The 26,811-nt window shown below is 50.5% G+C and overlaps 1 protein-coding gene across 1 annotated transcript in view; it reads left to right on the top strand.

The window, feature by feature from the left end:
* The window catches only part of HS6ST2 (heparan sulfate 6-O-sulfotransferase 2), a gene marked incomplete at its 5' end in the record, with an annotated part of 133,221 nt that extends 118,738 nt beyond the window's left edge, over window positions 1-14,483 (top strand). The window contains one exon of the mRNA XM_082004219.1: window positions 12,598-14,483. Within this exon, the coding sequence (XP_081860345.1) occupies window positions 12,598-13,300 (703 nt within the window). The 3' untranslated portion in view covers window positions 13,301-14,483. The remainder of the gene's footprint in view (window positions 1-12,597) is intronic.
* Window positions 14,484-26,811: the final 12,328 nt, after the last annotated feature.

Genomic DNA, 26,811 nt, shown 5'->3' with positions numbered 1-26,811 from the left:
TGGTGGTGTTGGGTTGACGGTTGGACTTGATGCTCTTGAAGGTCTTTTCCAACCTTGATGATCTGTGATTCTGTGAAGTAGTACTGCTTGTGGGCAGTGGAGTCGAGCGCTCTTCGCATAGCGATTCCAGCCCTTACACCTTCAGTTGGTGCAGAGGGGAGCTGGGCTCCTCTCCCTGCCTAGCCCAGGTTGCTCTGTCTTCTCTTTGCGGTGGCCTCAGTGCAGCTGCCAGTTTGGCTGAAGTTTGCCTCACGGCACTGAAAAGATGCAAAAATTGAATTTGCTTTTGCCTGTCCAAAAATAGGATTTTGAACATCTTAATGCTACAGATTAATTAACAATGTAGGAGGCATCTGAGATCCATAAACATACGATGTGTCCTAGCTGATATCTGTGCTGACTGCGCTGTCGCTGACCTCCAGGAAAGCATCTGATGAGGTTTTGCCAGCTCAGTCTCTGGTTCCCAGGCACATCACACACTTGGACTGTGTAGATGGTCCACCCCCGAGCACAACGTGATGGACACATCCCTGCGTTGGTTCAGGGTTGTGTAAGAGGCAGAAGTGGCATATTACATAAATGTGGCTTTCTGAGGGCATCGTCCCAACTAATTCAGATGAAGTAAAGTACGCTTTTCTAAATGTATGGGGTGGAAACTAGTGGACATTGGAAACAGGACGTTCTGTACAGCTTGTAACGTTTGCAAAGTCTTGCCTGCTTAGATGATGTAAAAACCCTCCCAGCTGAGCTTTGACACAACAAAAAAATCTACAGAGTTTTATTAGAAATGCACTCTGCTATTCTATGAAAATTTTAAGTCCAGTTATGTCAACTATGTGTGAATAAGATTTTTTTAAATACTGGCCTGCTGGGAGACATTTGAAGCTCACAGCTTCACGGTGCATCGGTGTGTGCTATCAGTAACTAGTCAAGATTAAAGATGAAGTCCGCGGAGGAACTGCAGCGAGTACTTCAGAAATGCTCACCAGTCAGCGAGGTGCTTTCTGGTCTGTCTCCTGGCTTAAATCAAACATTCTGATGACATCCCAGCATCCATGCAGACCTTCTTGTACATCAAATCTCAAGACCTTGCAGGATCAGGTCCTGTGCTTCTGTCAGGAGACTGTATTGTAATGTGGGAGAGAGGGTTTAAAGTATTCTGATTGTCTGCTATGAAATTACAGTTTTGTTCCCTGGAGTAGAAAAGTGAGTTTAAATCATTAACGCCACAAGTCTCAGTGATGATTACAGAAATGTTTGCAAGTGACTTAATCAGTATAGTTTGTCTGAGTGGCCCATTTTAATATTATTGCACTGATTAAGTTTTCTTAGCTAATATGTGTTTCATTTCCAATTCAATTAAATGAGAATCCCCTTCCATTACATGATATTGCTGAAGTGCCCTAGTGGGGCAGGAGCACACTTGGTTTTTTCAATTGATACGGATTTCTTCATTATACAGTCTCATGGTGCTAAATTAAATCAATGAAAGCTGAAATTAAAATTGTAGCAAGTTGCAGCTGTAAATACGTTGTCTGTTCCTCAGTCCCTCTTTTGGCAACAGGCTGAAAATATATTAGTATCAGTTCATTAATTACATTTCAAAGACATTTTCAATAGATGCCTGCCTTTGATGAAATTTTAGAAAGCTTGGGAAGGATTTTCCTTGGATTTCTATATGCCTAATGATTATGATACAAGTTGCATTAATGTGCCTTTTTTATACACTATATATCCTCGCTCTAGCTTTTAAAAGCAATTTCGTGTAACCTATCGTGGGATATGTTAACTGGCGTACGGAAGATTATCTGCAAATGGCTTGTGAAGGAATTAACATCAGCCTCACATTTTTTCACGTGAGCCAAACCTCCTCCTTTTATGTATTATTGAAGAGAATTGATTGAGCTCTGATATAGTTACAAATTATTTTATAAATACCTCTCTGGAGTTAATTCCCCATTGTGGGATATGCAGAGCTCTTGGAGCTGATCGTATGATCTTTTTCTTGAGAGCTCCAAGATTTCTGGTGTTGAGGCGGCGATGTTCAGTAGTACGTCCTTTTATATACGAAGGAGTTGGGAGGCGTGTTACTACGATTCGAAGAGCGATTAGGAAATGGCGATGAGTGCTCAGGAAATACGATAAATCACAACTTCTGAATACGCATTCCTATGTTCGTAAAGAAGACAAATGTATGCGTAAAGCTGAGACCGGAGCCTTCTTCACCGTCTTGCTTCTCGATCGTCTTAACAGCAAAACTCGCAAGTGAAGCGCATGGGGTTCAGTAATCTTCTGCTCCACGTGCACCAGCTAACGTGCACCCTTTGGGTGGCTGGTGGGTGGCAGGACGAGCGTCCGCAGCCTCGGAGGACGTCGGGCAGGTTCGGCACGGCAGCCCCTGTCTCGCGTTTCTGCTTTTGTGCTGCTCCGCTCGGCCGCGCGTTCAGCTCGTGCCCTCCGCTTGCACGCTCAGGGCACAGCAGAGGCTGTCTGAAGTATTGGTTTTAATAAATCATTAAAAGTATTTTCATCTGGTCAGAGAGTATGTGGGTTAGGGCATTTAAGACATAGCTAAAATATATATGGATATAAGGATAAAGCTTTTCTTTTTAATACTGAATATTTGCTTTTTATAAACAATAACCTGGATTTTTATTTTTTTTTTTAGAATATAATAAATATTTTAGCATAGTTATTCTGGCTCCATAAGTGCAATGAAAATGTTAGCCTTGGCATATCAATCGTGCTTTACAGATGACTGTAATTTCCTGAATGTCAAAACTCCAAATTTTTCTACTAAGCAAACTTTTCAGTGGCAAAATAGATTGCCTCCATAATATATCACTGTGTGCAAGAAAAAATGAAATCTTTATGTACTGTATTATGAATCAATGAGGCATTAAGATTCTTGGAAGGGTGAGTGGACTCTGGAAAATGAAAAACTGCCACTATTCCCTCTCTGTAAACCGCTGCTTATGGAGTGTAGGCTTTGCAAACCTCTATCTTCGCCGCTGCAGAAGTACCAGTTGCAAGTTGAAACCAGTTACTGCAACGGCATTTAGATAGGGTAAATACCGTTGTAAATATCTGATTTATGGCAACATCCTGTGGATATTCACCAGCCCTTTTGCAGTGGCCTCCTTTTCACTTTGGGAGGTCTGCCGTGCTTTTTAATGAATCCGCAAGAGAGCTCTGCGCACGGGGAGGTGCTGTACCACGCCTGGAAGATGCTGCGTGCCGCGGCGCCGGAGGCGTGAGCTCCGGGAACAGGGACGGTGCCTCGCGCCCGAGTGGGAAGGTACACCTGGAGCTCTGTGGGCTTCAGGGCTTGATTGTGCAAAAGACGTCACTCACAGCTTGACTTTTCCTAGTGTGTATTAAGGGCAAAATTCAGCTCTGCGTCCTGCTTTGTAAGGGATAATCGCCCTTAGCAAGAAGGGCGCTTTCCAAAGCCCAGACCTTGCGTGCTGCCGAGGCCAGCGTCACCGAGCTAGCGTCACCTGCGCTGCAGCTCATCGTCTAGCAAGAAGGAAGCATGGCACACGCTTATGCTGATGCTCCTCTACCATCTTCTCTCTCCTTTACTTGGGTTTTACCTCCCATGTGCAGCTCGGGGGTCTTGGCACCACCGCTGCCCTCCATCCAGACGCCTCTGACATATAATTAAGCTGACAAGGTGGGAAGCTTTGGTGCTCTGGGTAGGTTGTGGTGGGAGGTGGGTGTTTCTGAAGGGCAGTTCAGTCCTTTTCCCAGCAGGTCGGGTGGGTGGGATGGGTCTGGGTGCTTCTGCCCCGCGTTGCCACCCTTTCCCGTGCGAGACAATGGATTCGGGACCAGCTCCAGCGGCTGAGTCACTCTTCTGTTTGTCAAGCCTAAAAATGGAAGCTTACTTCTCTTTTTATCCACCACTAAAAAAAACTATAACTAAAAAGGCCACTGTTCTTGCTGAATTGGTTGTGAGCAAGGGCATCCTGCAGAGATCTTAATAATACAGGCAATTATGAAATTAATACCACTCTGGCAAATCTGCAGGGCAGCTCTCCCCTACGCAAGCGACGCTGCGGACAATTAGTTTGTGCGTGAGGGTAGCTGGCAGCATGTGCATGTGTGAGGCTGCATATTTTTTACTTATTTAATGCCTTTTTTTCATCATCTTTGTGTGCATGTGCCATGCCTGCTCATATATGAACACGTACCTTGAGCTGCAAAATCTTAAAACACTGCCTTCCTCTGTGCTTCTTTTTTGCAGATCTTTCCTATTTGATAATTTCATGGGCGATGATGGGCTGGTGTAATTGCTGTTCTTGCAAAATCCAGCTCCTTTTTATGGGTTCCTCTGGCACTTTTCTCCTGCTGCCATTACTGTGGGTAGGCTGCTGGCTTCCTACCCCCACCATTAGTGTTTCTAGACAAAACATCTCTGTGATTCATTGGGTGCTGATAGAAGTGAAAACATAATGATTACTTAGAGGAAATGTAAATTTACATTTGCTAACGGCTTTAATTCACAGTTCTAAAATAATTTATCTCCTTTCCTCCCAGGCCCTTGTTCGGAGCTAATGCATGGTGCAATTCTCTGGTGCCACCTTGAGACCCGGAGTAAAGGAATGTAGTCCGCATGCTTATAGTTTTGCAGGCTGCCACAGAGAAAAGTGGTGCTTGTTCCTCCTTCTCTCCCTCCCTATCGTCTTCATAGTTCACTACTTCAGTGAAAAAGTTCATCTAGATTTTGCTGCACTTTGAATTTTGGCTGAGGTGGGGCTGGAAGTTTAGTTTAATCGAAACGATTGAATGAAGAGAGGTCTCGTAGGAACAAGTAGGACCCAGCTCTGGGTCTCTTTGCTTGGCAGGCGCTGCGCTGAGGCCGTTGGGGAGAGGAGAGGAGAAGGGGAGCAGACCTGTTCCCCTAACCCGCTCTGTGCTCGCCTCCTTGCAGGCGCCGCCACCGCAGCAGGGGAGGACCTGGTGTGCGCAGTCAGGCTGCAGATGGGGGCATGGAGGCAGCCGTGCAGCCTCCATGGGACGCTGGGCACGAGATCTTCTCCCTGAAACTCCCAGGAAGCGCGGCAGCCCCCCTCGCTCCTCTCCCGCTCAGAGATGAGGCCTGTGGCCCTTGTCTGCGGGGCCGGGAGCACTGGGAGCAGAGAGGAGCGCTGCGGGTGATGCTTCTCGGCTGCTGCCGTTGCCATCTACGCCTCTGATGTGAAGCATCTGGGACCGATCTGGAGTAGATGGAAACATTTGATTCCCAGCGCCGCGTCAGTGAGCTTGCCAAATATTTTGGCCTCAAAAAATTTCTTTACTGAGAGAGTGGTCAAACACTGGAACAGGCTGCCCAGGGAGGTGGTGGAGTCACCTTCACTGGAGGTGTTCAAAAAACGTGTGGATGTGGCATTTCAGGACATGGTTTAGTGGGCCCGGTGGTGTTGGGTTGGTGGTTGGGCTTGATGATCTTAAAGGTCTTTTCCAACCTTAATGATTCTGTGAGCTGTGCTGCGGGAGCGCCTCTCAGCAGGGAGAGAGGTATTCCCATTTTGAGGGTGTTTCCAAGCGTGCATGGTTGAGGCAGGAGGGGCTGTCACCAGGATGCTCGCCCCTGTCCTTTTAATTGTGTCTCTAGGTGACAAAGTTCATTAAGAATCAGGATGAGTCACAGTATTAAATGAACATTTTGCCTCTCTCTGAGCGATCTCCAAACAGATGCCTGCCTCCAACAAATAAGGCAGCAGGGGTATTTCTCTTGGAGGAACAATTTGCGGTATTAGCAAATCGAATTCTCAGTGGGCCACTCTTGATGGGAATTAGCCTCACCTACTGGGAGCGAAGCACTCTCGGCGCCCGGCGTGGCATAATTGAGTTTGACTTCTTGTAGAGACGTGGTGGGCATCACTGATCGGCAGGGAGACCCTCAGCTGAAGGTTAAAATCCATCGGCAGCTTCGGAGCTGCGTGGGAAGGGTTTCTAAAACAGAGCAAGAAATGCGAGACTCGCACCGTTTGCGTTCCTGACCTTCCATCATTGTCCGTGACTTCGCTGTCGGATTATCCCGAGCAGAGAAGCTTTGTGAGGGAGGAGCGCAGGAGCTGCCTGCGGCAGCGTTTCAGTTCACTGCTGGGAGCGGTGGAGGAGAAGGGGATGGGATCTCGGAGCCATGCACGGGGCCACCGTGTAGGGGCATCTTCCTCTGGTCATATGAGCCAGGTAAGTGAAGTTGCTGTCTCAAAAAAACAAACAAACAAAAACAACCCACAAAAAACCCAGATTGCTCAGCTTTTAAAAGAATGAGTCTATGATTACTCTTTTGTAAATGAGCCCTGTGGATTTTTATTCAGTGGCATGGGTGGTTTATGGGGAGGGTGCAATGGACACTGAACGTCCTTGTCCTGCTCGCCAGTTCTGGTGATTGTGCATTGTTTCTGGTGCTGAAGCACCAACTCTATGATTATTTTTCTTTTTTCAGTAACTCAGTCCTTAGTCCTTTGCATTGTATGCAGAATCTCTGCTGCAGGGTTTTAGTTCATTTTATTCGCTTTTCTGCTGGACGTGGTACATACCTGGTCTGTCCCTTTGCCCCTGCCCCTTCAGAAGGAACTTTCCTTTCCTTTCAAAATCCGCACCTGGAGCCTGACTTGGTTTCACACTGCCCTGTTAACGTACCATAAAGTCCATAGACTGGGGGGAAAAAATCCCCCAGAATAGGTATCATTCCTGAATTTCCCTTCCTGCCCCATCTCCACCCAAAGAGGTGGAGACACTCGTGTAAAATTGCCTCCCATTCATTGCACAGACCCGTCTGCATCTCCAAACCGTCCTAGCCAGGCTTGCCATCTGGATGAGCTTGAGCCAGATGCAGAACAGTATGCTTGAGCTAGCTTAAAGGGTAGCCTTAGTTTTCCTAGGTTAATGTGGGACTGCCCCAGTACGTTCCCTGGAAATCTGCTCTGCTTCCTTAGCCATGGGCCAAAGCTGTGTTTTCCTGGGTTAGTTTGTCCCTGGGCACAGCCTGGGGGGAGGTTGGGACATTCCAGAGGCTGAGGTGCTCCCTGTGCAAAGGCTGTAGGCTTCTCACCCTCTGCAGCCTACAAAGCTTTTCTTGCCACAGCCTCATTTCTTGGCAGAAATGGGAAAAGGTCACTCAGTCCCTCACCTACTGATCCGTACACTAATGGATGTAATGGTGAGTGGACGTTTAGCTTTCAGCTCCCCCCTCCAGCTCCTTACCTCATAGCTCCATCAAGCCAGGCTCAGGTTTCCAGGCTGAAGGCATGGCAGCTGCCAGTGTCTGACCTGCAGCCTTCCTCTGCCTCAGCAAGCAATTAAACAGCGCAGCAGCCTCTGTCCTCTGGCAGGGATCGATGATGCTCAGCCTTGGCACCTGCAGGAGTTCTGACCTGAAGGGGCTCAGACGCGCAGAGCTGAAGCCAGCCCTAGTTGTGGTCCTCATGGGAATGGTACCCACTTGGACCCCACAGCGGTTGCTTGGAGCCTCTCCATCAGGGTTAAGGTGCCCTGGGAGCAAGTGCAAGAGTTAAAGCTGATGGACAAGAGTTTCCCGGTGAGCCCTTCGCCGCCGGCACGCAGCCCACCGCTCTCAGGCCCTTAGGATGGACGCTTAGCTGCTGGTGGTCCATTTTGCCAGGCCTCTGGTGGCAGGGGGGGCTTGTGGCACGGCAAAGGAGGAGCGAAGGGAGCTGCATGCCTTCCTCACGCTCTCTATCCGCAGGTTCGGCCCTAAACCCCTTTCCCTCTGCATTGCCTGGGTTGCTGCTACTTTGCAGTCCTGCTTTGCAGAGCCGGGCAGGTTGGACTGGGATGGGGTGCACTTGTACTTCAGGAGGTTTTGACCCATTTCGATGCTTAAACAGTGTCACCCCTTCCTCACTTCATTTCAGCAGAGCAGGTCCAAAAGCAAAGAGCCTCCTGAGCACCGCGGCATGGGTAGCTGCGTATCCCTTCCCTGGCAGCTTCTCTGAGCTCTGAAGTCTCTGGCTTTACTCAGTGCTGTCATCCCCTGGGGTTTCACACCTCCTCACTTTGACTTCAATTTATTTTTTTTTACTTTAATGTTGCTTTTAGAAGCTTGCTACAAGGATGCTTTTAAAAAAAATCATTAGATTGGAAAAAAGGATTCTCATTCATCCCCTGTGCTTGGGCAGAGGTGGGGAAGGGTCTGGCACAGATGTACTATGTGACCACAGAATTATCCTTCAAAGCGAGCAGATGGCTCAGTCTCAATAAACCCCTCAGAGAAATTCACTGAGGTCTTTGAGGTTTCAGTTTGCTTCCTATTTTCTCCAGGGGCTGTGCAGGGAGGGAGAGAGGTGGCTGCTCAGAGGAACTGGACAGCTGAAAGCAGGTCCATTCACTGACAACACACGTTTCTTGGTCCCTTTCAACAAAAAACATCTTATCTTAGTAAAAGTCATCTCACAGCAAAAATGTCAGGCAGGGGCTTGCGCTGTCCCCCCAGCCTGGCATGCGTTGCTCCGATGTGGGGTCTCTGGGGCGCTGACATGGGGCAGCAGCACTCGTGCAGGCAGAGGAGGAGGAAGGAGCATCTTCATGACCAGGCAGGTTATTCAAGTGCCCCGGGACTGGCCATAGAGAATTCACGTGGCAGCACCACCGCCCCAGAGAAGGTGCCTGTGCTTGGTCAGTCGGAGGGAGCTGTGGTTCAGGCGCGTGGGTGAAATGTGGCTTCCCTGGCACCGCAGTGGTGCCAGGACAGCGCGGCAGCTGGCGTGCCAGGGTGTTGCTGAGGCTGAGCATCTCTTTCCTCCTCTCTCCAGCCTTGGCTTCCAGCACATCACCCCGCCTGTCTCTGCCGTTTTGCCTGTTCCACCCCTGGGTAGAAGCATCAAAGCACCAAGAAATCCCAACCTTCACACCGCGGCGGACGATGTGAGCCGTTAGCTGGGTGTTTATCTGCGGGGAGCCTCTGACCTTTCCTGAGCTCCTCTGCGGTAATGGATCATGCGCGAATAACTCGTGGCTCCCAGAAGAAGTCTGGCTTCAACCTTGCAGTGACGTGATAGGCAGAGCGGGTGATGCAGCATGGGGAGCAAACGCAACATCATGGGACTGTTTGGTCCCCGCGTTCCTGGGGAATAGCTGTGTGCAGGGAGATACCAAAAGCAAGTGACTGTCACACCGTTTCCTTCTCACATTCAGAGCTCTTTCTGTTCTCTGCTTCATAGGAATCCAGCTCGACTGTGTTAGAAAAGCCGTGTTTATGGTGAGTGCAGCTCTAAGTTGGAGGGATGACTCCCAGTAAAGTTTGAGCTCTACCTGCAAACATGTTGTGTCGGGCTCTGATACACAAGCTTCAAGGAAGGGGCAAGAGCTCAAGACCCCCTTATTAAGACAGCACAAAGAACAAGCTGTTACGTACAGAGCTAAAAATAATTGCAAGGCTTTGAGTCTTCCTCCCAGTTGCAGCAGAAGGATGCTCTAAGCGCTGATGGCCGAATCCATCACTGGCACGGCTCTGACTCAATGCATTAAAGCTTTTGAAGCTTGGTTCAGATAAACGCAGAGCAGCACTGCTGCCTTTCTGGAGCTGATGTGATTTCTAACCTGGATGAGAGTGGCTTGGGGCAAACCCAAAAGCTGGTGTTCCCAAAAGGGACGGCACCTTTTCCGGTAGAATTTTAACAGGGAAACTTAAGAAGGGGAGAAATGCACCAAATAGCTGAGATTGGCCCAGCAGCTGAGAAAGCATGTCTCTAAGTCGTATCTTGAAAGCAAGATTCATCTGGGAAATAACGACATGGTATAAATAACAGCCACGAGTCTGTTTGCAGGGAGCCATGCTCAGGCCAAGTAGGATGAGGGCTCCGTCTGGGGCATCCCAGAAGCATCCCTGCCGATGGCCTGGCTTCCTGAGCTGCTGGAGGGAGCCCAGACACCTTCGCGCTCATGCTCACTGCGGCGTCCAGTGCGCCTCTTTACTCAGCCTCCTCTCCCCGCTCTCCCTTGACTGCGGCGTTTTCCCCTGATATCCCCAGATATCTCCATCTCCAGGCGCTGATGGAGATATCTGCCGCCGGCCACCCGGGGTGATGGTGATCCATTACGACACAGTTTCTTCTGCCAACATAGAAGTTTTTATTCATTCTTTTGTTTTTACAACAGCAGCCAAGAGAGGCGCTTTGTCACTGCCTGCGACCAAAGAGCACAAAGGGAGAGCGGCTGGCGGCTGAAGAGTTTGAGCTATGATAAAATGCTTGCTGTATCGATCTTGGCTCAGGATTTGTTTCCTTTCTTGCATTAACTCCCCATCGATTGCTGTGATGACCTTAGAGCATACGGTTTTGTCGGCCTTCTCCCTCAGCTGGCAGCACCCCCAGGCCTGCGCCCCGCTCCGCTCCGAGCCTGGCTGAACTGCTGATGGGCCAGGTCGTACACGGTGCTCTGGGGTAAGCAGAGCTTCGCTTTTGCCTCCTCTGTCATCACAGGTCTGTTGCTATATGTTAGTTGCTCTAGTTAGCATCGAGGTTAGTGCTATATGGCACTAACTCATTGTTGCTTGAGGATCAGGTCATTATTTTAGCACAGTATCCCAGTAAACTAGATCCAAGGGTGAAGAGTCCTGGGAGGAGTTAAAGAAGGGGCTTGGGTTTGCCCCAGAGATGCTCCATGTCCCTATGTCGGGGACCCCCACAAGGCTGTGTTGTCACTGCATCAAAGGAGCCTGGTGTACAAGAGGGACCAGGGTCAGCTCCCGCTCGTCAGCGAGGCTGGTTGGGGTGATGCTGCTCATGGAAAGCCCTTTGCCCTGTTGGGTTCTCAGCACAACCAGAGACCTGCTGAGGTGACACAGGATGAAACTCTTCCCATCTTTGCAAGGGGCAATGTGAGGCTGGTGGCTGCCGCTCTGAGTGCGTGACGTGGAACTCAGCTTCGTCCTTGTTCCCTCTTAACTCTAGCTTTCGCATTGAAATGACTTAATGACACTTTTGGAGAAAAGTACCTCCCTCAGGGTCGTGGCGGGGGCTTTGGCTCCCTTCACCTGTGTGAACCTGTGGCCAAAGCCCTCAGAGTGGGAGAGTAGCACCAGGGTGAGCGTGGGGACGGCGACAGCGCTGATGATTGCAGTGTCCCGGCTTTCCGAGTGTGAGGTGCCGTTGTGTCCGGCCGCTGATGCTGTACTAGGCTCCCTGGCTTTATTTGGTTTTACCAGTTTATTGTACTTTCTATTTATTTAGTTATTTATGAGCTTGGATGCTTTCCGTGCTTGTGATTCGCTTTCTATTTCACCCAGAGACAATTTTCTGTAAAACATTGACATCTAGTGGCTTTTCTGCCGAAGGAAACAATAGGGAACAAAAGACTGGCTGCGGGGTGGCCAGTCGTGGTGCCACTCGGGAAAGCAAATGAATGTCCCTTCTCCTCCTTATGCAGCACCGGGGGCAGGGCGGTCACACCCTGGGGCCTCGGGGCTCCGAAGGCACACGCTCCTCGGTGTCCTCGTCCTGGAGGGGTCGCCTTCCCTGGCAGGACAATGTGTGTATTGAGCTACTTTAATTCCATTTACTTAAGCAGATCGCTGGTATCCTGACAGCGTAACCTCCGGCATCGTCACTGAGGTCATGGGCGTATTAAAGGAGGCGCGAAGAGCTCGGTGTGTATGGCTTCAGGCTGCTGATGGTGGGAAACATAGTGTTTGGCGGCGGACATTACTGTGTGACCCAGAGTGATCTCTTAATGGTATACGTAAGGTTGAGCTTGCAGCTTTTCCAGCTGGCAGCCTAATGGAGTTCCCTGCGGCAGCATGTCCCCCACATGTGCCACCCTCCTGTTGCTCCAAACCGAAGCCAGCACCTCTTTTGGAAATGCTTTCTCTTACAAAACGCTGTAACATATCCTTTAATTTCCTGTCGCTCCCTCATCTCTCCTCTCTCACCGTTGCAGTCCCATATCAGGTGAAGGCAGGAGGATAAAATGGGATTTGTTTGGGCTTTTCCCAGATCCTCATTTCAGTGCAAGCAGGTTCGGGCTTCTGGACACCATCCCATTTCTCTGGCCTGCGAAAGGAAAAGTCTTGCAGGAAATGTCTTCCTTACAGGCGTAACGCTGCTCCGGGGCTCGTGCAGCCGAGACCCACAGCTGCTCCCCAGGAAAGGTAGCATGAGCAGCTTTTTGCAGACTACGTAAACTTGTCAGTCCAGCTCTGTTGTACAAAGAAAATGCAAAAAGCCAGAGCTACCCGTGCCCTCCTTGGGTTGAGGCTTTCATCCTGGGAGATATTTTGATTAGTCTCCCAAGGTCTGGGGAGAGCATCGGTTCAGGCACCTGGCAGGGGCACGGGCAACCACACGGAGGGAAATGTGGGGTTCCCTTCCACCTCTGTAGAGGCAAAACTCACTAAGCACAACCAAACATGTGCAGGTAGGTGCATCCCTTCCCGCTCCCTCCGGGGAGTTTGTTGAGCCGTCCTTCACCCCGGAGAGGTGAGCACACAGAGGAGCACTCTGCAGCAGGGCTCCTGAAAGCCTCTTAAGTGCATCTCCAAGTTTCTATTGATTTTGAACGTTAATGCACTGTGTGCCGGAGACACACGGGACTAAACGCTCTGCCTTCCTCTCCCCTTGGCAGGAATTTCTACTACATCACCATCCTGCGTGACCCCGTCTCCCGATACCTGAGCGAATGGCGCCACGTCCAGCGAGGAGCGACATGGAAGGCGTCCCTGCACGTCTGCGACGGCCGGTCCCCAACCACCGAGGAGCTGCCCAGCTGCTACACGGGGGACGACTGGTCGGGCTGTTCCCTGCAGGAGTTCATGGATTGCCCCTACAACCTCGCCAACAATCGCCAGGTCCGCATGCTCTCCGACCTCAGCCTGGTGGGATGCTACAACCTGTCGGTCATGCCCGAGGAGCAGAGAAATAAGGTTCTGCTAGACAGTGCCAAGGAGAACCTGAAGCGGATGGCCTTCTTCGGCCTGACCGAATTTCAGCGGAAGACTCAGTATCTCTTTGAGAAGACTTTCAACATGAACTTCATCTCGCCGTTCACGCAGTACAATAGCACAAGGGCCTCCAGCGTGGAGATAGACGAGCAGACTCAGCAGCGCATTGAGGCCCTCAATTTTTTAGACATGGAATTGTATGATTATGCAAAAGACCTGTTTTTGCAGCGGTACCAGTACATGCGGCAGAAGGAGCACCAGGAGGCACGGCGGAAACGCCAGGAGCAGCGCAAGATCCTGCGGGCGAAGCAAGCGCACCTGAGGGAGCGAGGCGAGAACGGCTCCAGCACTGACTACATAGGGAACGTAGAGCGGTGGCGGCGGTAGTGGCGGGGGCACCCGCCAGGCACCGAAAGCGAAGCAGAACCCAACCCAACCCGCAAATCAGAGACGATGGAGCCGTCCCAACGAATTACGCTTCTCAAGGGTTTGAAGCAAAAAGAGGTTAAAATGTTGCCTTTGCAGTTGCCTTTGCAGTAAATATTGTACTGTACGTGGAACACTTAATCTTAGCGTGTAATTAAATTGTCCTTTTTAGGTTTGTTGGATTATTTATGAAATACAGGAGCCAAGTAGGCTCATCAGAAATGGTTGCTTGGGCGTTTATTTAAAAGAAAAGGAAAAAAAAAAACAAACCTGTAAATTAGTTATGAGTACAAAATGGGATGCTAGAAAATGTTTATGATGCTCAGCTGAAATCTATCTGGGAAGCAAACTCATTTCCTAATAATGAGCATTTAGCATACTCTCACAGTACCGTATATGAGCAAAACCTCTTCCCTTTGATTTTGTCTTAATTTTATTTTAATAATGTGTTTTCAAGGGCACCGACTGCTTATGATATTTACCAAGTTAATGAATGGACGATGAAGGGAACAATAAAGGTCTAGAAAAAATATTGACTAGTTTTATGTATAATATATTGGCTTTTAAAAGGAATAGAAGTAATTTCTCTAGTTATATAAATATTTAAAATTTTAAACTTTTTCTACCTACCGCTGTTTAGAGTTTTAAGCTTGGTCTATCTCATATTAAAAAAAAAAAAAAGAAAAAATAAAAAAAAAAACTTACATACTTTTCTGAACTCAATGCCAATATTAAAGACACTGTTTCCAGAATTTTTTCAGGGCAGTATGATTTTAACCATTCTGGAAAAGTTACAGCACATCTTCATGTTTCATAAAGCCTTTTCCAAATTATAGTCCTGTGACAGTGTCTAATTTTAAGTCTTTCTTACCCATTAGAATATGTAATGCTGAATTTATCATTCCTTAATAATTGGTGGTATAAAGTAAATGAAATTATGTTGCAGATATATGTGTAGTGTCTTTAAAAAGTCATAAAACTCTAATCCCAGCAATATTATGAAGAGAATTGCTCAATGGAAGAAGTAGATTTACACTCGAATTAGGATTTACTTCCAGTAAATCTTTGTTACACCAGATAAGAACAGGGCCTTTTTTTTTTTTTTCCTACACTCTTGAGCCCTTCTTAGTGATGACAGATGAACGATGACTAAAAATGACGGAACACAATTTTACCATAGCCATAGTTAGACAGGTTGAGAAGGTTGCATGGTGCACGGGGACGCAGCAGCCCGCTCCCAAGCAGGCTCTGCTGGGGCGCAGGGTGCGGAGCCGGAGCTGGACCGGGCTCACCTGCAGCCCTTCAGCCTCACCGAGACCCACGGGGAGAGGAGACGGGGCAGGAGGTGTGAGTGGCTCCTATAAATCTCTATGCAAAAAAAAAAAAAAACCAACAAAAAAAAACCAACTCTGCAAGGCTTGGGCTATACGTTCAGCAAGTTCAGAAATGTACATAGCCTGCAACGCTCCCGAGCTTGGCACTAACTGGCGACCTCGGTGCGGGTGCGCGGCGATGGAGGCACCCGAAAAGGGCGGGTTTTGTCCCGATGTACACGATGCTTACAAGACTCACTTGCACTATTGCCTTTCTCCTGTAATATTGTATACACTGAGAGGGCAGGGGGGCATAAAAGGAGGCAGAAGCTTTTAAAACCATCTTCCAGCTCCATGCCTAAGTGATGTGAAAGTTGTTTTACATCTGACACTCTACTGTGACCCGGGGGGCAGCAGTCCTGCCGGGGGCAAGCAGAGCGCCGAGCGGCAGCAAACCAATAGCCTGCATTAGCAGCTTGGAAAAGAGAATAACTTCATGTACAGCAATTTTTTTTATTTTTTATTTTTAAATGAGAACTGCAGTTGCCAATATGATGTCTCGGTTGTATTTTATTTTTTATGGGGGAAAATAATTTGCTCTTAAAACTGAAAGGCACTGCTGTAAACAGGACTTAACGGTGGGCGAGCTGGAGGGCCTGTTGCAGAAGGTGCATTTTGTTTTTATGCTGTGGTGTGCATGGTTTACAGAGACTAGTTGCATTTTCTTTGTGTATACTGTTTATTGTATATAGGGGATGTACGAATATAAGGATACCATTTTGTCATAACCATATCAAATTCTACTGATTTCCACTGTAGACGCTGTCTTATTGTGTAGATTTACAGGCCAATCCACGGACTTTGATGGTGTAATTTAACAATAGAGCTGATAAATAAAATTTAACTACAGTCTTCTGATTTTCATGTGATTATTTCTTTATCTGATGACGTTTTGGGAATTGCACAGTTCAGAATGAATGGTAATTTTGACACAAATGAAATAGCAGTTGACAGGCAAGTGTATGAGTTTAAAATCACAGCTTTTCTGAAGTGTATTTAAACTACAGCTTTCAAGGGCAAAGCCACTTTGGACTTGCTTTGGTTCAGGAGTTGTTGCAGAGGTTTTGACTGCTTTTCTGAGCAGTCCTCCTCAGAAAAACAAGCTGTGGTTTCTGCTGATTTTAAGTATGATTGTCAGTGGTCTGCAGCATTATTAAGGGATTGTTCCTATGTGTGTGATTAACTTTTGTCCTTTATGTGATACCCTCCATTCTTGCTCCAGCTGGCTCTGGAGGATGCTGCATAGCCGCTGACTTCCAGCAGATCTTGCTGTATCCCTTCCTGGGACTCTTTAAAACACAAAAAAGCTAGACTTAGATGCAAAAGCAGGCGAGAATGAATTGAGCATAATGCCCCAGATCAACTAGAAAAGATGTTTTTTCACAGTTTGGATGCAGGCTTTTTTTTCTTGGTGGCTATAGAAGATCAGCAGGCTTGCAGGACTTGCAGTGGGGTGGCAGACCTGAAGGTGACTGTAGGACACCTTGCCTTGACCTAGTTGAATTCCCCTGTGAGGACAGAGGTGCCCTTTCTCTTTGTGATGGGTTGACCCAGGGTGGATGCCGGGTGCCCACCAAAGCTGCTCTATCGCTCCCCTCCTCAGCTGGACATGGGAGGGAAAGTACATCAAAAGGCTTGTGGGTCGAGATGAGGACAGGGAGAGATCAGTCACCGATTACGGTCACGGGCAAAACAGACTCGACTTGGGGAAATTAATTTAATTTATTTCCAATCAAATCAGAGTAGGGTAATGAGAAAGAAAACCTAAATTTTAAAACACCTTCCCCCCACCCCTCCCTTCTTTCCAGGCTCAACTTCACTCCCAAATTCTCTCCCTCCTCCCCGCCAGCGGCGCAGGGGGACGGGGAATGGGGGTTGTGGTCAGTTCATCACACCTTGTCTCTGCCGCTCCTTCCTCCTCAGGGGGAGGCTCCTCACACTCCTCCCCTGCTCCAGCCTGGGGTCCCTCCCACGGCAGACAGTCCTCCACCAACTTCTCCAACGTGAGTCCTTCCCACGGGCTGCAGTTCTTCACAAGCTGCTCCAGCCCGGGTCCCCCCACGGGTGCCGTCCTTCAGGAACAGGCTGCTCCAGCCCGGCCCCCGCGGGGTCCCAGGTCCTGCCAGCAAACCTGCTCCAGCCGGGGCTCCTCTCTCTCCCCATGGGGCCACAGGCCCTGCCAGGAGCCGGCCCCAGCGCGGGCTGCCCACGGGGTCACGGCCTCCTTCGGGCATCCCCCTGCTCCGGCGTGGGGCCCTCCCCGGGTGCGGGTGCAGATCTGCTCCCCCGTGGAGCTCCATGGCCGCAGGGGCACAGCCGGCCTCCCCGTGGGCTTCCCCAGGGGCTGCCGGGGACCCTCTGCTCCGGCACCCGGAGCCCTCCTGCCCCTCCTGCTCCGCCTGGGGGTCTGCAGTTGTTCCTCTCTCACATTCTCGCTCCTCTCTCCGGATGCAGTTGCTACGTACCGTCTTTTTTTCCCTTCTTCACTCCATCACCCCAGAGGCGCTGCCGCCATCGCTGATGGGCTCGGCCTTGGCCAGCGGCGGGTCCGTCTCGGAGCCGGCCGGCACTGGCTCTGCCGGACACGGGGGAAGCTTCTGGCAGCTTCTGACAGAAGCCACCCCTGCAAACCCAGTACACTCTTGCGAGTACCTGCAGGGACACCTTATCTCTGCGAAGCTTTTTGAGTCATGGGCCACCGAGAGCGGAGGGATCTGCCCCCGAATCTGCACGTGACTGACGAGGCTTGGTACGCAGCTCCCGGCGCCCCGCGAAACCTCTGGCGGAGCTGCTCGTGGGACAGAGGTCATGCGAGGTGCTTCCCTGCCATTGAACAAGCACCCGGCAGCGAAGGCTGGCGTGGCACGGTCAGGGTTGCCTTTCGAGACGAGTGCTTTGGGCCTGAGAAAACTCCTCTGCTGCAGGAGAGGAGGGGAGGAGGGCGGGGGGCGAGTTTGGATGGACAAACTTCGCTTCAGAAGCTGAGGAGCTACAACAGTGAACGAAGCAGCACTCAAACCCGCCGGTAAGTTTTGAAAAGCCTGGACACACATCCAGAAAACCAAGAAAACCCTTGTGAGCACCGAGACGTCTCACGTTTCCGCCAGGTAGGGACGTCGGCAGCACCGGTGCTGCCAGCGTCAGCCCCGGGCGCTGCTTTGGAGATGGAGGTGTGAAGCACAAGTATGTAACGTTCAGGGGAATGGGGTCGGTTCATTTTACCGTCCGAAAGATGAGGAAGTTGATAGCTGTGAAACCTGCCAGGCCGGGTGAAGTGCCATACTGAGGGCTAATATTTTGGGACTAAAGCTTACACAAAGGCTCGCTGGCTTGCTAAAACTTACACAAAGGGTTGTTGGAAGTGAACTGCTCAGCTGATTATTGTCAATGACCTTTGCAACCTCTTTATATAACAGATGATATATTGTAGTAAGCCATAATACATGTTTGCTTCCATTTATGTCGTTTTTGAGTAAAAAAGAACTAATGGGCTTTCTTTTTCATGTGATTTTAAAAATTAGCACATTATCCAAAATGATCAGAGATGTGATAAGACCTGACAGATACCAGTGCGACTGATGTTTCAGCTCATGAAATCACTAAGGAAAGGAGAAGAAAAGCTGATACATCTCCTCTTTTAAATTTCAGCCAGAAATAACAGATAATTGAGGGAACCTTTCAAACTGATGCAAGCCTTCAGCTGCAGATGTGGGCTGCCAGGCTGGCCCACGCGCTCCCGGGGAGGCACAGAGAGCAGCTCCGGGTGGAGAGGTCGTCTTTACGGAGATGTCTTCTGCAGGAAAAATGTTTTCCAAGCGGGTGATAGATTTAAATCTTTCACTTACTAGAAACATCCCTGTCTCTGAAGCGTTTGGGTGGAGCTGGGGATGGTTTGGTTATTGCCGGACCCTGCCGGGGCGGCAGCGCGTGGGAGGAGAAAGAGAAGAGAGTCCTTCCCACGGCGCGTGGGAATGGGGATGCTGGAACGGGGGAGCTGGGATCGCTTGCTGCCAAGCTGGACGGAGCAATGACAAACCAAGTTGTGGTCCAAACAAAGGTGGGATCCGGGCTCTGGAGGCAGCCGGCACCGTCTGTCCTTCCCACCCCGCTGCCAGCGGTGGCTCCTGCGCCGTGGGGAGGAACAGCCGGCACAAAACCTTCCTGAGCAAATAGCACAACATCTGAATTCTTACCTATGAAATTCAATTCTGAATTTCCTAAAGCAATCTCCCTGTTCCACCAGCCTCATCAGAGAAGAGTGTAATTTCATTTAATCCATTTCTTGAGTTCAGAGTCAACTGCGTTGCCATCATGCTAATGTCGCTGCTCTGCAATCTCTAGAGACGGAGTGACGAGTTTAGACCTGAAATCGAATTTGGCTCTAAGCTTCGAGAGGATCTATCAGCCAAATTACCCATGGTCTCTACCCAGAAGCTTTGTCATTCATTTTAGCTCTGCAAGGATGCATTAGGCCAGGCAGGTGAGGTTATATCGCTTTTTGTTTTGGGAGCAATGAAATGCTGAAACAATATATATGCAAAGCAATCCAAATACTTATAGTGAGGGCTGAGCGTTCATTTTCAGGACAATACGACTGCTGCCTGTTGGTATTCTCAGCTTTTTGAATTTGTATCTTCCCTCCTATGACTGCAAATAAGGTTTTCACTGGCAAGGCTGTTCACCAGCAGTTGTTGACATAAACGTCTACATAAATTATATAAACTATAACCTATATAAACTATAGAGGATTATGTCAAATATACTTATCTTCTGATGGGCATTCATGGACAGAGGGCTGCAAATGACTCCTGGCACCACAACATTCACTCCAGCCCTTGTTCTCCTAATGAGATCTCAGCTCCACAACGTAAATTTGGTGGCCAGTGGCACAACTCATTTTGCCCCTGAATAGCAAATTTTCTGGTAAATGAAGTTCGATGGGATTGATGAGAACTATAATGAGAAGGGAAGAGTTGAAGGGATATTTCAGCCAAATGAAAGGTGAGATTTCAGAACAAGCTCTCTGTCTTGAGGTTCTCAGCTCACATTTCTATTATTGTTCCTCTTTGAAATTACGTTGTTCTTTTAAATACTATCTTTAAATTGTAAAGGTAATCTGTAACGAGGTCAAATGATCCACGAGCTGAATTAAACCTTTAATTTCAGGTCAAATGGTTTAGCCCGACCTGGGGTGGAAATGTCGTGACCTTTGCCTTTCAAAAAGCCCTACAAATATAAGCTGCTTTTTTGGGGTGGGCTGCAGCTGGCCGTGAGCACTGGAGCAGTTTCCTGGGGAAGGAAGGATGCTCCGGCTTTTCCAGCGGGGTCTCCGCTCTCATCCCGGCAGCAGGAGCCGCTGCTCTGCGGCTGCGAGGGGACGCGGAGCCTCGAGGGTCTCCCTCCCCCTTTGCGGTCGATGCCTGGTGCTCAGTACAGCGACAGCTCCGTAATGTTATTAATATCAGGTGAAGCACGTGGGAAGTATCATTTCGCGCAATATAAGCAGGTGGATGGGGGGTTATGCCGCGTGGGAGACATGTGCTCCGCAGGGGGAAACTGGGAATTTCCCCTCTGGGCCTGGCAAGCTGGGAAGCGTATTAATAGACATCATTACATTAGAATAATTGCTGTGGAATCAGCAAGCGCGTACATAATCTTTAATGCCTGGGAAATCTCACACAGTTTCAAAATAATTAAAAGTGGGATTAATCTAGATGCCAGACAACGCCTGCCTAATTACTAATGAATAAAGCTGTCTGAATGGCTGCAGCACCCTCAGCAGCATCAGCTGCTCCAGCACTTTGAAGTCAGTCCCCATTAATGTGTGACAGGGCTGCGACTGTCTGGAGGTCGGGGCCGGCTCCTGCCCGGGTGAGAGCTCGCCCGGCCGCGGCAGCCGCCGGCGATGCTCTGGGGAGACGCTGCTGCGGGGCTGGGGGCCTGGGGCGCGTCGGGCGCATCAGGCGCGGGGCTCCGGGACCAGCGGCGAGCTGGGGCCACCAGGACGGCCCCACAGCGGGGATTTCAGGGTGAAGGGGTGCAGAAAGCGGTTACGTGGCTGGGTGAGAAACCTCAGCCGCGCAGGGGTCCCCAGCGCCTCTGAGCAGCGAGACCCGTGTAGGAAAGTGCCCGCTGGGACGACGAACTGTCCCCACGCTTTGAGCAGCGCCGTGCTGCAGACCCGACTTCCACGTGCCTCCTTTTGATTCCTTTCAAAAATAAATCAGCAATGCTGGGAGGAGTCCGGAGCCCTGCGGAGCCCTGACGTCCTAAATAGACACCCCCGTCACCGAGCGCTGCACAAACCCGAAGTCAATGAGGCTTTTGCTGCTGCAGCGTCGCGCCGACGCTCACCGTGGCAGCAGGGGTTTGCTGCAGCAGCTCCGGCAGGCGGCAGCGGCCGGTGCGACGGCTGGTAACGCGCAGCCGCGCACCGGCCCACGCCGCCGGCCCAAGCCACCGGCACACATCCCCACCGCGGCGTGCCGCCCTCGGGAGCGTTGCAGCCGTGGCTGTAGCTGGCGGTTGCCCACGTCTCGCAGCCGGGGCCAGGCAGGGACCTCTGCTCCCACTGGGCAGCGTCGTGGTTTTACGAGGCTGTAGATACACAAAGAACCAAAATCCTCCCTGCAGGGAAGGTGCACATCCCGGCCGAGCCCCGGCGATCCCGGGAACCCGCCGGCGCGGCCAGGGCACGATGGCTGTGTGTCAGGCCAGCTGCGTGTCAGGGTCAGGATGCCCATGGTGCCGGTGGGGAGAAGCCACTGCGAACCCATCGGCCCCGTGTGCCCCGATCTGGTGCCCAGCATGCCCCAGGGACTGTGCCCCCAGAGCTGTTTGCAGAGACCAGCCACAGGTTTACAGACATTTCTGGGATTTTTGCATTCTGTGAAGAACTGCCACACCTGGAATAACTTGAGCTGCTTGCGTTGAAGGCTAATGTTAGAAACTCCCCTTTCCTCTCTTCCCATGGGGTGCCGTGGGGTGATGCCGGGGGTAACCTGTGCTGCCGCTGCTGCCACCATTGCCCCGTTTGTTGTAAACCTTAGAGGTTTTTTTATGGGCACGTATTTATTTTGATTTAGTAGCAAAATACATCATCCACCCCCCAGATCAAGACGGGCTAATTGCTCGGGTGGCAAGGCAGATGCAGCGAGCAGGTCCCTCTGCTCAAGGGTGGCTCTGAGGCCCCGTCTCCCTTTGGCCGAGCCACCACCTCCCTCTTCCAAACGGCAGCTCCTTTGGTTTCTGAATACCTACAGATGAAAGAGAGAGAACTGGCAAACAAATTTCTCTGATCTCTCTTTACAAGCGGCTCTTCCCCGCCCCGGAGAGATCGGCGGTAGGTGTTGGAAAAGGGTGTTTTATATCAGGGCAAAATTGTTCACGCCGAGGGTTCGCAACCAACGCTGTCCTGCCAGCTGGGGTGAAAATCTGCCCGTCCTCTCTGGGAAGCGCAGGGTGGAGACGGGGGAGCGGGGAGGCTGTGCAAGCCGACATTCCACCCCCGATTAACGAACATAAAGCTGAATTCGATGCTGTGCAAAATTAATGGGGCTGCATTGTTTATTTAGATATTTCAAAGTGACAGGTGCTTCCTGGGAGTAACGAACGTGTGAACAAAAAGCAGCGATAGGCTGAATTTTTAAAATACAGAGAAATGTATTCTTACAGGGCAAATGTATGAGAATAACGGGGAGGGAATCGCAGAACTCTTTCTCTCAGGTCCTGAGTTTGCACACGGAATACTCGGACCAGGGCAGGTGGCCCCGGCGGTGCCAGGTACCGTCGGGCGTCCCTACGGCCGGTGCGGTGTCCGCTCTGTCCTTGGCAGGCGTCTGAGCCGAGAGGTGACACGCGGACGGTTATTGCCGAGAGGAACCGTGGAGAGCTTTTCTCTTCGCCGAAGAGCCCGGGATGTGACCGTCACCCTGGAAGACACGGTGGGCTGGTGAGCCACGAGCGTGCTAGTCCCCACCTCAGAGGGGCATGCCCGGGAGCAGGGAGGCCCGGCACGGGCGGCATCCGTGGAGGGTCCTTATCACAGCCCCGTGCCCCGCTGCCCGGCCACATTTTGGGCAGCACCGCTGCGTTTCGGCTGCCTCCATGGGGTCCCTCCGTGGCTCAGCCCGCTGCCGTGCCAGATGCCGCCCGAGGAGGCCACACGCACCGGGCTCTGCCGAAGCGATGCCGGCTGCCGGGGAGGCGGCGCCGCTGCCGAGGCGGGCAGCGGGGCCCGCTTTGCGCTGAAGACGGGCTGCCTTCCCCGCAGCCCTTCAGAGCACGCTACGCGCTGCGGCTGCCTGGCCAGCCGCCCCGACGGCGTGCGCGGGGCTGGCTCTGCGGGGACGCCGCGGTGCTGCCGACTCACGCGCCGCGCTGCAGCTTCCCCTCGCCGCCGGGTCGCACTATTGCAATGCTTTTTTTTTCCCCTTCATTTTTTCTTTTTTTTTTTCCTTTTTATGGCCTTGCTGAGAAAACGCTTGTGTCGGCTTTGGTGCGTGTAAAGTGCTGCCTGCAGAATTTTAACTCCCTCCCAGAGCCTTTCGGGAATGTCGCTGCCCGTCTGGAGGGAGTCGTGCTGGCTCTTTGTCAAACATCACATTGATTTTAAAATTATTTTGATGGCTCTTTAAGGCAGTGCCCTTTTTGTGGCCCTCTGCATTTGTCAAAGCTGATCTCTCTTTTCCCCGTGGCAGGGCAGAGGGGTGGCATTATCTGGTTTGGCTGCACTGATTTTCTGTGAGTGACGGGTCAGATTTTGGATGGGAGGAGGGAGACTGGGCCTGAAGCATCTGACTCTCAATTTTCCCTGAGCAGTGCTCAGCCCTTGAGCAGGACAGGGCTCTCTGAACATGCTTCGCCAGCAGAGATTTTATTCCCAAGCCACTTGGGTGGTGGACAACACATCGCTACCTGGGCTAGAGATTTATAAGACGCAGACCATGAGCTGTGATAAAGGGGTATCAGGGCAGGCACGCTCTTGCCTTCTGGTTCTTTGCCAAATCTGGCAGCCCATGCCCTAATTCCTAACCCAACAAGCCTGTTTGACCTGGCTGCTTTTCTGTCACTTCCGTGCAAAAAAGAAACAGAAACCAAAGACTGCAGAGGCAACACTAGAATTTAAGATCTAAAGGTGACTCATTCTATCACCTTCCACAGGCTGCAGAACAGCCTTTCCTCGAGGATAAATACGATCTCTGTATCTGTACACTCAGCTGTTAATACTGTAAACGAAGTACAATGTTTTTCAGATTATTGAATCATTACTGTCAGTAGAGCAAGCAGCTCAAGCAGGCTGCCAAGGCAGGAGATGAAAGCAATCATTAATTTTACGTTACTGGTTCATGCACAAATTTTTGAGCGGGGGTGATTAACTGTTGGAACAAGCCACCGAGGGGAGCGGGGGATTCTCCAGTTCCTACTGTCTCCAGATGAAGGCTGGCTGCCATTCTGCAAGGGATGCTTTTGCCAGACAAAGCTGTTGGATTCAGTGCAAGTGTAACCGGCTGAACTGTGGCTGAAGCCCACCACGTGCAGGGGGCCAGTGGAGACGATCTAGTCATCTCAGCCACCTTTAACACTCATGACATCCTCTTAAAAAGGGTCTTGCTGTTAATGCAAGTTTGGAACATTCATGGGTCAGTTCATTCTGACCCTTTAAAGAAACACCTTTCAGCTGGCACCAGCCACCAGGCAGCGATGCTGTCCCCCGTGCTTCCCGGGGTGCTGCAATTCGCCGCCGGCCTCCGTCCCCTGCGGCGCTCAGCGGGATGCCGCGCCAGGGGCTGCTCTGTGCAGCCTCCCCCGGGAGGGAAACGCAGGCATTGGGAGGTGTAGCACCTTGCTTTGGGTGTCGGAAAGGCCCCGGGGTGGGAGGGAGGCTGCTCTGAGGGTGACAGTGTGGCAAAACTGCCTTTTGTCAGGGTCAACTGCAAAAACGAGCTCTCCCGCACTGCAGCTGGTCAATCATTTTACATACTGCTTGTGTGCAGCAGCTCACAGCAAAGACCTTGGTCCTGATTGCCCTTCATCCTCACCTCTGACCCTGGCGGCGCTCATCTTCCTCACAGACCTCAAGCAGGGGCTTGGACGCACACTAGCACAGAGCTCCGTAGCTCCCATCCTGGGAAGCGACTCTGATTAATTCTCAGGGCTGCTAATTAAGCAGGATGGACCTTGCCCGACCAAAGGATTGCGGTATGGCTCATTTGTTCAGCCTGGCTCCTCCAGGGAAGGCTCAGCCCCCAAGGGAGCAAAGGAGACGCAACCAGGACAAGAGGGGACACATCTAGCATGTCTTGGGGGTCACTTGCTTGGTGAGACCTCAAAAAAGAGCCTGTTTCTTGGACCCCAAAGCTGAGGATGCCCCCCTGCCATAGGCTGTTGCGTGAGGAAGGGTTCGCTGCTAATCATGGGGCTGAATATCCGATGCTCCCTTCACCTGCCAAGGAGCAGAGACACTTGGGCATCTCATCACATCCCAACCCGCCCTCTGCCCCTGGACACTGCCAGGACCTCGGCCCTCGGGGGCAAAGCGTCCCCCTCCTCGGCCCCATCTGCGCCCCAGGGTGGAGGTCTGAGCTCAGAGGTGTTGAGCATCAGATGTGGGGTCCTTCAGCCGCTCGTGGCTGGCAGGCAGTGAGAGGGTAAGCTGTCACTGGTACTTTATTTACTTGAAGCCTTAATTCCAGTACAGTCATGCTTTTGGCCTTAAAATAAATGCAAAGTTAAAAAAAACCCCAAAACTACAGGGGGGGGAAAAAAACACATTTGTTGAAAGGATTTATAGGTGCTGGCCAAGTTCTGTTTGGTATTCAGAACTGGAAGAAAGTAGGAACCTTGATATTTACATCCGTACCAATTTAGGCTTTAATTTAGGCAATATAATGCAATCTATCTTTCTCTGGATTTTAATAGCTTTTCTATTATTTTGCTCCATGGATACTTGGAAATGTGAGCTCCTTTACTATGTGACTACTTAGACCAATAAAAGAGCTATTTACTTAACACATTAGTTTGCAGGCAGACTTCTACGAGTCTGCTTGCGGAGGCTGCCTGCCCTCCACGGCTGTGGGTATGAATATGCATAATTAATAACGTTATTTGCTGGACATCTATTCCTGAGTGTCTCGGCTCTCCTTGACCGAGAAATACTGTTTCTCTCAGATCTAATGAAAGGTTTAGACTTTTTAATTTATTTTCTCAGATGAGACTCAGAAAATAACCTTATTATTCTAATAGGTAAATTAGTCCCTGAGGAAGACATGAATAAATGAAAAAGTGATAGGTGAAAAATAGGCCAGAGCTGCTATTACAGAAGAGTCTTTCTGACCTTTTAATTTTTGGTTCAAAAACACGGGAAATCAGGCTCTGTGAGCACACAAAACGCAGCCAGCCGCTCGTGCTGCCCCCGTAGCTGTTTTTCTGTGCAAAATGATAGAAATTCTACTAGAGAAAACATTTTCTCTGGAAGTGCCGGTTGTATTAAACGTATTTTAGGTTGTGTCAAGTGCGTAACATTCCACGTGCGTGTTAAATCGCATTTTGGACTGTACACACTAGAGGGAGCTACGGAAAAACCGATCCCCAGGCTGCTGCCAGGCTCCTGCCCTTCTCCCGAAGCCCTGGCTCCTGCCCTCGCCCCTGGGAAAATGGGTGTTTTTCAGGAGCAAATCCTGAAAATAGCTCTTTGGGGATGCTGGAGGAGCAGTTTTGTTGAAAGTGTATCACTTGAATGTGCTAGTTTGTCAAAGTTGTAGGTGGGAAAAAGGCTTTTATTTCAACACATCGACAAGTTGCATTTGGAGACTGTCCCTGGACAGGCGATGGTCGGTCCTTTTGGGTGTTTACCCTGTATTCCTGCTCCACACCGAAACATTGTGTATACAGCCGGGAAATGCTTTTACACCATATACGGCGCTCAGCAGGACAAATCACCACTGTTGAAGGTACCCAGGACTCAATTAAAATGTTTCAAGGGATGGGAAATTATTTTTGCAGCCTTGTTTCACCTGAAATTCCAGCATTTTCTCCTGCTTCCAGCATCTTTGCTTTCCAGCGCAGGAGCAGGAGTCCCCACGCCACAGTCCCCATCAC

Source organism: Phaethon aethereus (assembly GCF_964289735.1).
Source record: "Phaethon aethereus genome assembly, chromosome: 10".
Lineage (NCBI taxonomy): Eukaryota > Metazoa > Chordata > Aves > Phaethontiformes > Phaethontidae > Phaethon > Phaethon aethereus.
This window is presented reverse-complemented; position numbering and strand designations above follow the sequence as displayed.